Source organism: Panulirus ornatus, chromosome 65, assembly GCF_036320965.1.
Source record: "Panulirus ornatus isolate Po-2019 chromosome 65, ASM3632096v1, whole genome shotgun sequence".
NCBI classification, from domain to species: Eukaryota; Metazoa; Arthropoda; class Malacostraca; order Decapoda; family Palinuridae; genus Panulirus; species Panulirus ornatus.
In genome coordinates, this window is record NC_092288.1 from 9367138 (window position 1) to 9383486 (window position 16349).

Below are 16349 nucleotides of genomic sequence, written 5' to 3' on the forward strand. Positions count from 1 at the left end.
AATTCACATAAATTTACAGTCTTCCTTTCTTTTGGAAGTGCAATGAACAAAATAACTGTAATGAACTTTTTAGAGGAGTTTGCTGTTTCACACTGAAATGCTAATGTTTATCAAAAAGATTCTGCCCATCAAATGATAAATCTGAAAATCCATTATACTTACAAGTTGGTTTGTTTTGTGTCGTAAGCATTAAGCACAGAAGCCAGAGTGTTTACAAATGAGGTACAGAGAATTTGCCGTTCACTTGCCGAGGGTTTCCCTAATAACCCTAGCCACACAGGTTGACTAAGACGTGGCCCACTCACCAGATCTAGCATGTCCTGCAACAGTTTAATGAAGAGAATATAGGAAATTACCCTCCAAGTCGAGGATCATGTGATCATTTCTAAAATCCAATTTCCATAGATTCATCAATGCCAATAATGATATCACAAACCATTTTTTCCAAGGGCACAGGTACTAACCAGTTTAACAGAAGTCATGAACCTCAAGGATACACCATCCAATTACTGGACCATTATGCAAATTATCATATTACTATTACATAATCAAGTGTTTATAACAGGAAGAATTGGGTAGTTTTCTGAATTCTTTCCCTAAAGAATATTCTATCATATATCACAAAAGAAAAGACAGTTCAAGCAAGACTGCTTTACATAAGATTGTCTTATCACATGTCAAAACTTTATGGATTAACTTTATGTACTCATCACTTTATGCACAATGCTTACAACTTTAAGAACACTTTTGATATGATAAAGAGAATGAAAGTTTCAAGTATACATACATTTGTAAAGCTTATAATCAAAACAGATCTTAAACGGTGTACTGGTGGCATACATATTACTCTGCAACAAAATACTCCTACAACTGACTTCTTCATGCACAGAAAAATTCCATCTCCATCATGTCCTCCGAAACCCAATCTCCTTTCAATCTTTCCATTCAAAATGCCAACTTTGGTACTTTGGGACCTTGGGAGAGCTTGAAAGTCATCCCTGTGTGGCTTTTCTAGGAAAGGGTTCTGCTTCACGGGCCATATGTCTCATACTGTGATGATTGTACCATGGAGTTTAACATGGCTGGGATTGTGTTCTGCATCCCTTCCACTACAAGACCTTTCTTTCCACTAACATGGTTTGATTATTCTTGCTCTGATCCCAAACACATGTGGGACTGAGTGTACTGGGCAACGAAACTCTTCCCTTCCCCTGCTTTCATTTCTCCTCATAATCACAGCACATTTTTGTTTTGTTAAGTCAAGTGCACTATGAAAATGAAGTATGCTGCTCTGCCTTCCCCTTTACACAAACCTTTCAGATCCTAAACCATAGGCATGTCCAATTGCTATCTATCTTTCTGATCCTTTACCATAGGTATGTCCAATAACTATCTATCTATCAATATCTCTGATGCTTATTCCCACCTGGAACTCCCTCAAGGGGGTGGCCACAGCAACAAAGTCTCCATAACTAGTGAACTCCAGTGCCAATTCCTAGCCTAACACAATGTTCGCTGAGGTTCCTACCCACTGTTCTTACTGATTTCTAATACCTAATACTCATGTCAAATGTTCCTACCCATTACTATGCTCCTACCTATGTTCCTCATGTCTACTACTACCTAATGTTCCTGCATACTGCTTCTATCTCATACCTCTTCCTAATGTTTCTACCTAATGCTCCTGCTCAAATTTTCATACCTACTACTTCTATCAACAGTTCCTAACATTTTCACCCTCCTAGATATGACCTCTCTTTCCACACATTCCTCAGTGATCCCAGAACCTTCACCCCCGAGGCAGACTATGGAAGACACCACCTTAACCTTAGTCATTCTTTCAACATGTACTGACACCATCAAAAACCCACTAGTTGTGTAGTATCATGAGTGGAATAACAAATCAAAAGGTGGGAAGCTCAGCTGTAGCATACAAAAAACATTTAGAAAATGTGAACAACATTGACATGTTTGGTGATGGAAGAAATCTAATGAGATCTGAAATAATTATCATGTATGAACAAAATCAGTAAAACCTTCCTTTCTGCATCTTTATGACCATTACTTCTCACTAACCTGCTGAAGCTGTGTGACAGCTTGATGGGTGGTAGACACAAAACTTTGACGGTGCAAATAAGCGCTGTCAAGACATGACTGAAGTTTATTCATTGAGGCCTCAATTACACCAAGGTGCAGAAATAACCATTCTTCTACATGCCTGTAGGAAAATAAGAAAAAGTTTGTACTCTTCATTTTGATGAAGTTTGTACTCTACCTTTTGATAAGTGAATTTCTATCAATCTATGCAATTCATTAATAGCAAACTTTAACATATTTCTGTCCACTAATATGACATTACATAAAATAAGATTCTGATGGGGTCCAAAAGGTCCATTAGAAGACATATTCCTAAAAATTGAAGTCCATTAGAATGGAGTTTCACTGTAGGACAGTGGAGAGTGTGAGGAAGTGAGGCAGATTGTGGAAGACACCATCATAACTTTTTCTCCCTGAGGCAGAATCTTGCAAGTAAGAGAGCTTCTCTTGGACAGTCTCAAAGAAAATTGAAGTTATGATCTTACCCATGGTGTTTGCAGTGGGAGCACACTGACTTTCCCAACCCCTTGCGATCCTCCCAAGTAGGAAACACAGCTTACTAGTTTCAAGTCTGCCCTCCAACAATAAGAGACCAACACAGATATGATTTCATTTACCCATATGTTCATGGGCATCACACTAAAAGCACTCAGAGTTGGTGGGGGAAAAAAAGAAAAAAAGACAGCAGACAAAAAAGGTCAAGGAATCCAGGAAAAAATCCTCAAAGGCAACAACTCTGAAAGAAAAGCTTTCACATATTCCAATACCAGCACTTCTCTCCTCTGCAGTCAGTCTTACAAGAAAGAGAGCATACCCACATGGAAGAGGCGAGTTTAAAAAAAAAAAAAATTCATTTTAAGGAGAGTTGGAGAAACACTAGAATTTTTTCCCCTGAAGGAGGAATCCTCTGAGCCACACAACAGATCCAGATCAAAATCATTACTTCTCTCCTCTGCAGTCTGTCCTACAAGCATGAGAGCATACCCGCATTAAGGAGAAAGGTTTAGAAAGGAACTTTCTGATAAGAAGAGTCAGAGAAGACACTACAAATCTCTCTCTCCTGAAAGAAGAATCCTCAGAGCCACACAGCAGATCCACGGTGTCTTAGCTAATACAGTCTCATGCAAGTGACAGACAAGTGCCAAAGATTCCTTCTGTTGATTTCTTCCAATGAAAGGTCTTTGAGAAAGATTATGGTAATAGCCAAATTCCTCATATCATATGCTCTATTAATGCCCTGGCTAAGTCAGTTAGGCAAGGTTCTTAATTCTTGCAGAAGTATTCCTTACCAAAAGGAGTTTCAGTGATCCAAGGCAAACAAAGGAATGTGCCCCTTAATTGCTTGTTTAGTCCACAACTAGGCATAAGGCACGAATATCTCTTGGCAGTCTATTCTAAGAGTTTATGAGGACAGGGATATTCTAAAACATCAATTTCATTCTTTGCCATGAACCTTGGGTTTGGGTTTACCGTAATCCAAAAGGGGTTGTTATGAAAGAGTTCTTAACTCTGATTACAGCTTATAATCTACCATGTCCCCACCTAAACACAAGGATATAAGGAAAAAAGTTTTTGTACGGTGATGACATAGAGCTAAACTGCCAAAGGCTTTTTGGATTGTGAAATGCCTAAGCCTTTAGAAAGTTGCCACATGGGTTGCAGTGAAGCACCCAGTCTTATCAGAAAGTAAAAATAATGGGAGAAGTTTATTCCAAGTAGGGTTCAATACATCAAATCTTTGAGATTGGTTCTAAAAGGGTACTCTTACAAGAGGCAATAATGTTGTTAGCATTATTCTTATTTGGAAAAAGGCTTGAAAATAATTCGAAATGGAAGGCTTCATTATGGAGTGAGATCTCAAATTCTTCAAAGGAGGAAAAAAAAGTTTTCCATACAAACTGGCACTATCTTGAGTATAAGGCCAAGTGTCTAAGTAAACCCTTACCTGTTTGGAATTCTTGAAAACTCTGCATGCAGAAATGTATGAAAAAATTCAAACATATTCATTCCAGAACCCATATCATTGAGGTTGCAATCCTACAAAACAAAAAGAGGGGGGTCTATAAAAATCTCAGGTATCAACCAAGGAGAATGGCATAGCAAAAGGAGACTTCCACACCAAGGTTGCTTGCTCCATTTTGTATCTGAGAACCAACTAGTTTGAAAATAACTTTCTCTACAAGAAATACTGGGAGGAAAAGAAAGTTTAATTCCAATAATTCCAGTTCAACAACAGAGCATCTGTTGCAACTGTTCCTCATCCAAAACTCAATTCACACACATCAGTGGTAGAGCACTGGTTCTAATGGCAAATAAGTTCACAAGGAATGTCACTTCTACTGAAACAATCCAACTTAAAAGCCATTTTCCCTTCAGACATTTCTGTTAACATAGTGTTTGATCTTGATAGGTTACATGCTGATTCTATCTATATCTATGACACTCATTCCCCTCTGGAACTCTTTCAACAGGGTGGCCTCAACAAAAGAGTTTCCATATGCCTAAACACTGTCTAATCCACTAAGATGCTTAAAGAGAATGGCCTTTGGGCATTACCTACGATAAAATCTTTCCCTCTAAGAGAGGCAGGGGTCTGCAAGAGCCTTTGTTCATCTGGCAACAGACACCACAGCACTAGCCATCAGAAATATAATTCCACACCCTAACCTAAGAGACCAAAATTTCATTTTGTTGGTAAGAAAATACTTTAGCTCCTCCACAGAAGGATATATACCTCCATGATTCTCCAAAATTCAAAGTGTCTGTCCAAAGCACCTGAGCAGTCAGTGGAGTTCCCTAAGACATAGGTTTTTGAAGGTTCTCTACATTGCATTATCCTCTGGAATTGATTAAGTTCCTTGGGAAATGCTTCTGGAAGATCCTGAGGAAGAGTTACTGGAAATTCTATGCTCTCTGTAGAAAGAATTTATCTATCCACATGGTAATCTTTTTGACATGCAACCTAACCATGGCACAGTAGAAGGCTGCAATATTAAACTTCACTAAAAGTTGCTCTAGCTGACATCAAGACACCAAGGTCTAGGACCATAAGGATATAACAGCATTCATGTAGTTCAGAGCTGTGTCCCAAAGGAGACAAAGACAGCCAGTCATATATTCCATTCTAGTCCTAGCAACATAAAGCTTTGGCTGAACAAGCAGGACATGAGCAGTTTAATGAATAAAAAAAAATTTGAAGTGTCAGAGATTCCATGCTCCTTATCTGATGCAATCCCCCTTGAAGTTGAAATTACTAAAGTTTTCAAAGTAAGCCTTACCTGTCACTTTGAATGACTTCAGTTATTTTGTAGTAAGGCACCAATTACACAGGTACGAATTGTACAGCCATGCATAAGCTGAAGTGTTATCCCCTTGAACCATCAGGTCTATGTACTCCTTTAAATATTAAAAATTCTTCATTCTGAAGTGTACAAGACTGTGCCAGTAAGCACCACTTAAGTCTAAGTCTACTGTCCACATTTTTAACCACGTATGACAGAAATTCCGTACAGAGGTTATCATGAACCAACCCTGACTGAGCTCACTGTTAGTACATCATCGCTTACATATCAAATCAATCTAATTCATTCCATCCCATGCATGCTTCTCACCATCCTGAATGCTCAGAACCCAAAACCCAAAAACCTCTTTCATCCCAACTTTCCATTTCTTTCTTGGTCACTTTCCCTTCCTCCCTCCACCACTACAATATAAATCTTCTTAGTCAGTCTTTCTTCACTCATCCTCTTCATATGTTCAAATCATTTCAGCACACCCTGGTTAGGTTTCTTTAATAATATTGCACTTGTAACCATACCTCCCCCTTACAAAGTCATTCCTTACAACACATTTCACACTACACAATAAATGCAACCTCATTTCTTTTGCAGTACAGATCCACGATACAATACTAATTATTAGGACTCCTAGATCTTCAAATATGCCTATCTCTGCCCTACAAAACATCCACTTCCTCATGTTCTTCAAAGGATCCAGGATCTTAACACCCTTTCCCACCCTACAGGTCACTTTAGTCTCCATGGCTCCATCCATTGCCATGTCCACTCCTAAGCATCTAAAGTGCTCCACTTCCTCCATGTCCACAATAACTTATGAAACATACTTCACCTCATTACATAACTTTTACTCACATTCACTCTCAACTCTCTCAAACATTCTCCCTAATTCTGTTACAAGAGTATAACTGATGCATGGCTACTATGAAGAATAGCTACAGTGATTTTCTAGACACATACAGGCTAGAAAGAGTACTATATGGGATAGCATCAGCTAAATGTAACAATACCGAATTTCTGTCATGATATAATGTGCTTGTGATGAAATGCAAATGGACTGTGTCTTGCATGATTAATATCATGAACATCATCAAAATAGGTCTTGAAGAATATCAGCTTCAAAATCCACTGATAAATTTTCCTGTTTCCTCTGGTCTATCTGAGACTGGACTAATGCTGATACTCCAGTCCTATACTTACTGTCACACTGAGAAATATGAAGTATTCTAACCTTTCTAATTCAGACAGACCACTGCCAAGATTGATGATAACAGCAATGCCCAACTTAGTGACACGTCGTGCGCGCTGTGATGAGAGTGTAGTTCCTTCCTCTAGAATTTCACCTTCACGTCCCAGAGCATCTAAAGAAGTGTTAACGTTACGCAGAAAGCGTCGCTGTAGGCTGTTGAGGCTACCTGAATTTTTTAGGCTACCACCTGAGCCTGGAACAAAAATGAAATTAACTTTACCATATAATCTAACCAGAAAAAAAAAGAAAATTAAGCTACTCTCACCAGGTGTCTTCTTGAAAAATCTGCCAGTTCAAAACATTTATTATCTTCAACTATTTCCAATAGAAACATTTCCCACTTGCTAACTAGAGTGCATTTACAGAATCTTCCATGCCCACAAGCCTCTCAATCACATCATCATCCATTTCATCCTTACACTGTCAGAATCATTTCTCCAATTGGTAAAAGGGACCAAAATGAGGACTTTTCCCTCAAAGGCGCAGTCATCTGTTCTTCATCCTACCTCGCCCATGCTGGAAATAGGAAATATGAATGGAAAAAAAAAAAAGGAGCAAACAGAACAGGGAGACCAAATTGAAGATGGAAGGATGAAGTGAAAATTATTTTGAGCAATCTGGGCCTGAACATCCAGGAGGGTGAAAGGTGTGCATGGGATAGAGTGAACTGAAACTATGTGGTATACTGGGGTCAACATGCTGTCAATGAACTGAACTAGGGTATGTGGAGCATCCAAGGTAAACAATGGAAAGGTCTATGGGGCCTGGTTGTCAACAGGGAGCTGTGGTTTCGGTGCATTTCACATGACATCTGGAGAATGGATCCAAGTGATAGAGATGGTCTTGATTAGGGCCTCAGTTGCCCATGCTGTTTCAGTTAAATTGGGGGGGGAAAAAAAAATGGTTCTGCTAACCATTACCAGTAAGTGTGAAACATAAATGCAGAAAAGAACATACAGCTCTAGAATTCAAGTAGTTGAAATGAGCTATTCAAAGCGTGCTTTTTAAGGTGCACATTTATAGATAGCATCCATATGAGTGTATTGCTGAAAGGGATGCCATGTTGAAGGGCCTAAAATGTTAACACTTTTCTCACGGTTTTTATTGGTGACTAAACTGGACCAAACATTCACTTACTCAGAAGAAGTTCCATTTAGCCTTCTTTTTTGTTTTTTCAATAAAGAACAGTTTGTCTACCATTCATAAGGCATTTCTACTGCTCTGAAATACTGCAACCCCAGGCAACATCAAGACCTATAAGAGTTCCCTTTAGAACAAAGCCTTAAAAGAAAAAACTAAGTAAATCTTGCAAGTAACAATTTACCTTGGCGTGATGAAGGTGTGCCATGTGGGGTAGTGGGTAAAGATGGGGAAAGAAAAGAACCGCACACTGATGAATAAGGTGAGGGAGGCCCACCAAATCCTGAATCTCCTTCACTGTGAGATGTGCTAAGCATACAGGGCATATCCACTGCCCATGCTGAGCCCCCACCACCACCAGCTGGACCCCAGTGCATTTCTAAGCTGTCTGCTCTTGAGATTGCTTCACTCAAAGAGCTAAATGAGCTGCTGAATGATGAGTCTTCTATTCCTTGGTCACTGCAAAGAGAATTTTTTTTCATTATCGAAAAGATTTAAATGCAGTTTCTTACCTTCCCACTTCAGAGTTCCTTCTATCATTTATAGAGATCCTGACGTGCTTAAGAGGCCAGCCACATCCACTAGCTGGGACCAAAGGTCATTAAGTGTAATAATGTTGGGTGTGTGTGGCTACATTGAGAGAGTGCAGGCAAACTGAGCAGTAAATGTTCGGGGCTTTCATAGTCATTGTTGCATTGTGGGAATAAAGTCTTGAGATATATTGATTTGATACTTTTACTCTCACAGGGACGAGTGGTGTCCACAGCAGAAACAAGAAAGTATAACTCATATATTTCTTCGTCTGTTTCCTGTCACTACCACACTAACGCAGGGGGCGATGATCAGGTGTGATGGAGAGGAGAGGAATGTACATGTTTCATCTTTACTTTTCTTTCATGCATTTGTGCAACTTCCAGTGAGACAGGGTGGCGTCGGTATGGATATCGGTGAACGAGTATGAGTGTGTACATGTGTATGTACAGTAAACCCTCAATTTAACAAATTTCAGAGTTGATGGACCCGACAAATTATAATACACTAATCAGTGACAATTCAAAAATTGAAAAAAAAAAAAAAAAATCTCAAATGCCATACCATACACATTTCATACTGCACTTTTTTTGGTAGTGTAGAGTATACTCGCTTTGTTTCAGCCTTAGTCTGCTTCAAGCTACCTTGCAGTCAGGTTGTACATGGAGAATTGTGACTTTATTTATCAAATAATTTTGCAATTCAAAATGGCATCAAGTAATAGAGGAGTTCAAAGGAAGTGTTAAATGTATATTGTATTACTGCATATCATACTAAAAAATGGCCCATAGGTTACATTCTCGATTTAAAGGACTTTCAGCATTAACAGACACCTCCTTCCCCCAATTAGTCTGTTAAATTGAGAGTTTGCTGTACATGTATCTATACAAGCGATGAAAAATGTGTGGAAAGAGAGCATGTTATCTGGGAGAGCAAAAATGGGTGTTTGAAGGAATAGTAGTTCCAACAATATCATATGTTTACAAGGCACTTTCCTTTCTACCTACTTGCAGAAACACCTCATAGTCTCACTAAAAATTTCTCACTGCTTTTAGTGAATATCCTTCCACACCATATATTCATAAGTCTTTTCAAAGGGTATTTCGATCAATCCTATCATACATTCTCCTGGTCCATAAATGACACACACAAATCTTCTGTTTTTGTAAAGTATTTCCAGCACATATTCTTTAAACCAAACATCAGATCCATACATTCTCTACCATTCCCGAAACTACAATGATCATCCCCAGTCTATGTGTTAATCAAAACGAAGATAATATTAATTATAGTTATATTTTATTATACTTTGTCGCTGTCTCCCCCATTAACCAGGTAGCGCAAGGAAACAGACTAAAGAATGGCCCAACCTACCCACATACACATGTAAATACATACACGTCCACACATGCACATGTACATACCTATACATTTCAACGCATACATATATATACATACACAGACATATACATATATACACATGTACATAATTCATACTGTCTGCCTATATTCATTCCCGTCACCACTCCGTCACACATGACAACCCTCTCCCCCCACATGCGTGCAAGGTAGCGCTAGGAAAAGACAACAAAGGCCACATTCGCTCACACTAAGTCTCTAGCTGTCATGTATAATGCACCGAAACCACAGTTCCCTTTCCACATCCAGGCCCCACAAAACTTTCCACGGTTTACCCCAGACGCTTCACATGCCCTGGTTCAATCCATTGACAGCACACCAACCCCGGTATACCGCATCGTTCCAATTCACTCTATTCCTTGCATGCCTTTCACTCTCCTGCAAGTTCAGGCCCCAATCGCTCAGAATCTTTTTCACTCCATCTTTCCACCTTTAATCTGGTCTCCCACTTCTCCTCATTCCCTCCACCTCTGAAACATATATCCTCTTTGTCAATCTTTCCTCACTCATTCTCTCCATGTGACCAAACCATTTCAAAACAGTGTCCTTGCACTGATTACAACTGGAATCCAGTGTGGCACAAGCAGCATTATCACTATAGGTCTTAGTCTGCCCATTCCCATAGTCAGCTTAATATGAAAAAGGGTTTGGAAACATACTTCTAAAAGTTAAATATACTTCAAGGAAGCAAAAGAAATCAATCTCCTAATTTGCATATACCATAAAAATCCTACCTTCATATCTAATGATGAGAAATGTGATAAATCATAAAACTAAAGCAAAGATCAGCATACACTTACACCCAACTTTGATGAACCTGAAGGATGGAAGAAATCATGTTATATAAAAAACAATCAAATTACACAAATTCCCTAAACAACAGACCTGCCAGCACCAGAAGGTCGTAAATACGAGTGAGGTGCAGGAGAGATGCGGGACAGAAGAATGCGGTGAGGGTTCTGAAGTAGGTGCAGTTTGGAGCATGATCCTTTATATGCCAAGGCTACAGTACCAAATACTAGCTCGCCAAGCATCTTCGTGTCATTCTCCTGTTGCATATACTGTAAAATTAAAAAAAATTCTTGTACTTAAATGGATGAAGGTGTAGAAGAGATAAAAATGTGTTAAAGTGTTATATATCAAAATCAGTGCATAAGGAAAGTTCTACACGCAAAGCAAAGAATATGCTAAATGTGGTTTAAAAACCATGGATAGCATTCAACCAACATCAGTTTTACTATTCACAGCTTAGATGGCAACCTCCTCGAATAACTCTTATATCTTTATAACATAAAAAGCCTTGAAATTACACAGACATTGGTAAGAAACAACCACACTACTGAGAACACATCTTTTCAAACCAGTTTGGCCCTTTGATTAAAACTTAAAAGGTTTAATGGGTTGTAAATGTAACCCTAATCTTGAACCATGGCATTCCATAAACTAAACACTGCATCAGCTTTTCCTCATAGCCATTTGGCCAGACACAGCCTTTACTTTGGTATGAATATCTCAAAGTTGAAAGAAACTAGGTCACCTAGTTCCTGCTCTTCTAACTTCCTCTTCTGAGAATTAGTTTTTTCCGTACTTGATCACTGTTTCCCATGTTTGATCACCGGTTGGGGATCAATGGTTTCATGTAAGGGTAGCAGCTAGTTGGAACAACTGAGAAAGAACACTATGAATGTTAGCAACTTACAAAGATTTAACAGCATTAATGTCTTCAAAACTGAAGGTTAAATACATTTTTTTAAACTACTTGAAAAATGTGAATTTTGAGGGTTGGAAATGAAACCCTAGCTAATAGTGCGGATGCTCTGTCTGTTCTAAGTGGTCCAAACAATCTAATTGGTTTTCTATCAATATCTCTGAAACCCGTTCCCTTTGGGGTCTCCCTCAAGGGGGTGGCCAAAGCAAAAGAACCTCCATAACTGTTAAACTCTAGTGCCACTTCTTTATCTTTAGTACCACACCCTTAACTGGTCACTGGCAGAGGGCAACTCTAGCACAATGTTTTCTGAGGCTCCAACCTAATATTCCTACCATCTACTTCTACCTAATGTGTCTACCTAATATTCCTGCTACCTAATGCTCCTAACTAATAATCCTACCTAACAATCCTACCTTCTACTTCTATCTACTACACTCGCCAAAATGCAGGGCTAGCACAAAGTGCTTATCACAGGAAAACCTAGAGTTGCAAAGAATGAATTGTGTGACTTAAGTGTTGTCAAGTGTTAGGTGTGACAAGAAGAGATTGTATGTTTTACTGTAAAAGGTGTTAGTATAGGTGAATGAAAACATGTGAATACAGTACAGAGAACAGTTATACTACATAAGTTCTAACACCCATATAAAAAAAAACGAATGCTTATCCTCTCACTTACATGAAGTGATGAAGGATGCTTGTTTTTGTAATTGTAATAAGAACCAACTTTTACTACAAACTTATGCAACTATGCCTGCTTTACAATTAATGGAAAATCTGTTAAATGTTAAAACAACTTACCTGATAGCCATAGCCACCACTTATCTCTGCAAACACATCAAGCTTGGGGCTGGAACACCCTGATGACTTAAGATTAGATGAAATCTTGTTGGTTGTAACCTGAAACTGTTGTGCTGCAGAAGATATTCCCCCACTGGGAAGAGAAGTGACTGATGATCCACTAGTCCTGCTACTCTTGAATGGTGCTTTACATGAAGAGACATTTGATGTATTTTCTGTGACTGGAACTTGCACCACTGTCTTTGAATCATACAATAACTTGCGTCCTCGAGCATCACACTCGCGGAACAAGAGAACTCTAATACCATCTTTTGCCAGATGAAATGGAGGAGATCCTCCTCCAGGCTGGTTCTGGGAGCTGCAAAGTGGAGTGAAACAGTTTTCAGGAATGTGGCTGCTAGAATTACCACATCTACACACATTATAATTTTCCCGTAAACACTCTACTGATCTGCATATGGTTGAAAACTGTGTTACAACACATTTATTAGGGTATATATCAACTGGATTCCCTCTACTGTCCATGTTCTCTCTCCTTTTATTTTCATTATGATGACACTTCTTATTAAGCTGACGCACCTTTGAAATTAATGGCAAAAGTACCTCAACAGCACTTGACATACTTATCACACAATCATAAGAGCTTACAAACATTCCAGTAATTCATTTAATGTCCACATGAAATATGTGTAATATCAAGATATAATAGTTTAATATCCAGTCTATGACGTATTAACATTTTATTCAAGGTGATATCTATCATTCAAGATTTCATCTAAGGGATAAAACTACAAGATCCCTTCAGTTTTCTAATAAGCTTTCATTTGCACTTATGTGAGGAGATGATGCCAGAGCAGTAGTGTGGGAGAAATATACAAGACAACTGAGAACCTCATGACTAAACTTGGCACAGGAGGCAGAACTGTAAGCAAGAGGACTCACATGAGCTGTCAAACTAGCAAAACCCATGCACCTTTGTCAGCTCTGGCACTCTCTCTCAAGAGAGAGAGAGAGAGAGAGAGAGAGAGAGAGAGAGAGAGAAAGTACCTCACTGTAATACCTATGGTGAGATTTTGCAGCCACATTAAATAAATATTATCCAGATTTCTCCTAAATACTACCGTAGTTATTCTGGCCATGTTTTATATTTCTTCTCTTGGTTGTATAGTAAAATGCTTTCCAAGTTTTCTTGCTGAGATCTTGTACATTCTTTTGTCTGATTTCTTTCTGGTGTATTTCAAGACATTCTTAGACTTAATAAGTTTCTTTCTTGTTGTGGGGGTTTGAAGTTCATTATATTTTCATTTAACTAATTTTTTAGCATATATAGATTAATCTGTATCTTTTTCTTTTTCCTAGACTATGATAAAGTTCCACTTCTTTCAGCTTCTAGTGGTACTTGCTATGTTTTTTTCCACATCTTTCAGCTTCTAATGGGAGAGATGTTATTGGCACCATCATTCACTACAAAGGGATGACCACAAAAATGCAATCAATAAACACTGTCATGAAAATAATCACCCCATAGATCTTGAAAATCCTGTTATTTCATACACCTCTGCTGATTATGCCACACACAATGTCATTGAATCTGTCTTAACTGAACAACTGGGTTGACTGTGGATGGGCTACTCCAACCAAGATTCAAGCTTATGCCCTGACCCCTGGTAACCCATGAATGAGTCACAGTCAGCAATGCTAACTACCACACCACAGAGGTCCATATCAAATCATTTCTTAATATCTCTTTTTGATCAGCTTCCGATCCTATTGTTTTGCTTACTGAGGTGTAATTGACAAGTCATCGGACTATGTTATCTTTTCCTGTGCTGTCTGTGTTTTATATCAGCATCATAAAGAGAAGTTTGGTTATTCTTCATCAAACATGGTGCTTTTTGCTACTATGAACTTTCTGTTAGTTAAAAACTCTGATTTATTTTTATACCTCTCTGTAATCTTTTGTTTCTTTACTCTGATTTCCATACCTTTCTGTAATCTTTTGTTTTGCTACTTTCTCAAGCAAAATTCTATGGTTACCTTTGTCAAAGGCCTTGGTAAATTCAAGGAAAACAATGTCCATTCTCTTGCCATACATTGTAAAACCTTCATGTTCATCATTTCCGTAAGCTAATAATTTGGTTTGTTTACTTTTTCTTGGTAAAATCCTTGTTTATGTAACTGTTCTTGATCAGATGATCTAACATGTATCCTTTTATCACTTTAAAGTACTTAATACATAAAGGGTCAAGCTAACTGGCCTATAATGCTTAGGAAACAGATAAGACCCTCTTCTGAGTATTGGTCCTACATATGCCATTACAGTATGTGACTGTCTGCAATTATGCTTTCAAGCAGAATTTGCCTAAGAGACAGTACCTACCCACAAGTACCAACCTACAAATACCTATAATAAAATTTTGCCATGATGGCAGGGCTAATGCATAGCACTCACCTCACATCCAACTTGATGAACAATACTTGTCCTTTCTGCTGTAAGGTAGTTATCAATTCTGGGTTCATTTGGGATTAATTTCAACCACATGTCAAATTTTCTTTTAAATGTGTAGGTAGCTATTCTTTGCAAATATCTTATTTTTCGTGGCAAAGTATCAATTAGCCATTCAAGCTTCCTTGCTGAGCTCTCTTATAGTTTTTGTCTGATGTGGTATGTTCCTAGGTATTCTTCCTTACTGAGAGGCTTTCAGGTCTATTATGTTTTCCTTTATGCTTTCCATGTATTGCCACACATAACTTATTTTTTCTTGGATGGTGATTTCCAGTTCTTTCAGTCTTTACGGTAATTCATGTATACCATCTCTGGTTTTACTCTAAATAATATTCTAACTTGTTTATTTTCATATGTTTGGTTGGTAACAAAACAACACAGCAGTATTCAATACTACTAAAGGACCCTAGCAACACCTGTACTTGTTATCATAGGGGGACTATAACAGTACTTTTATAGACTGCCTCCTCCAATCCTCACTTAAAATCAAAAGTGAGCTTTTCTGTATACAAAATGCTCTGTAAGTCACAGGCAAATTTAACCAGCATTGGGAATGAAATCCTGGTGTGTTAGTTACCCATATCAACACAAAGTGGAAAGCTATGAACCAGCCACACCCAGGAATTTGCATTATGCACTTCCTGTAGATGTTGAACTGTTATCATAACAAAAAGAACATGATTGCTTTATCATAACAATAAGAGTGAAATTGATTAAGATTACTAGCAGTCTCAAGGGCTTTTGTGACATTGATGATAAACTGGAAGATACTCAATGCCATCACAGAAAATGATACAGAAAAAATGGGAGCAGAATCTTCCACGGCACTTTTTCAATATGTAAAAGTGCCCTATGTCATTAGTAACTATGATTAGCACAAGAAAAAAGGTGTGTCAGTTACCCATAAACCACAGAGGAGGAAGTTACAGCCCTGGCACTCCTAGGGCACTCTCCTTAACTGGTATGCGTGCTTGACATTGCCGGGCACACAGTGATACTTTCACTAATCATTGATATCAATTCAGTAGATGTCTAACTTATCGTAATACAAATATGATCTGTTAACATCATAAGAAAGTGATATTCATTATGATTTCTGATATTCTCAGAGAAGTTAGTGATAATGAAAATGAACTGATGAATACTGCCACCACAGAAAGGGAGAGAAAGGGAACCAGAATCTTCCAGCAATAGGAGAAAAAGACATTGAAACAGCCTAGCTCTCAAACTCACAGCTTCATATAGAAGAAAGACGACAATGCTGATTAATCAGTGTTGTGTTTAACAAACTGTACATAACTCTGTGAATTACAGTCTATCTGAAAATCAAGTACATAATGCGTAATAATTATCTAAACAATTCAATCAGTCATAAGTAAAAACTATGAAGCAGTGAATTATTTTTCTAATTGTCCAGCATTTTCCATGTTAGCCAGGTAACGCCAGGAACACATGTCGCTAAAAAGTCTCATCAAAGACTTTCTCAATCCAAAGGAGTCTTTATTTCCAAGCAACTGGAAGCAGCAGTGTTGAGAAGCAGGATCCTCTAGAAAAGTCTTTTATATCAATTGGTCCTAAGGTAATTATATATAAAAATGATAT

At 38.2% G+C, this 16349-nt stretch overlaps 1 protein-coding gene across 1 annotated transcript in view; it reads right to left on the reverse strand.

Moving 5' to 3' along the window:
• LOC139746598 (uncharacterized) overlaps positions 1 to 16349 on the reverse strand; it is a 48439-nt gene that overhangs the window by 19468 nt on the left and 12622 nt on the right. The window contains exons 2-7 of the mRNA XM_071658007.1: positions 12242 to 12599; positions 10618 to 10793; positions 7967 to 8241; positions 6625 to 6835; positions 2077 to 2218; positions 163 to 320 (exon numbers count right to left, since the gene is read on the reverse strand). Of these exons, the coding sequence (XP_071514108.1) occupies positions 163 to 320; positions 2077 to 2218; positions 6625 to 6835; positions 7967 to 8241; positions 10618 to 10793; positions 12242 to 12599 (1320 nt within the window). The remainder of the gene's footprint in view (positions 1 to 162; positions 321 to 2076; positions 2219 to 6624; positions 6836 to 7966; positions 8242 to 10617; positions 10794 to 12241; positions 12600 to 16349) is intronic.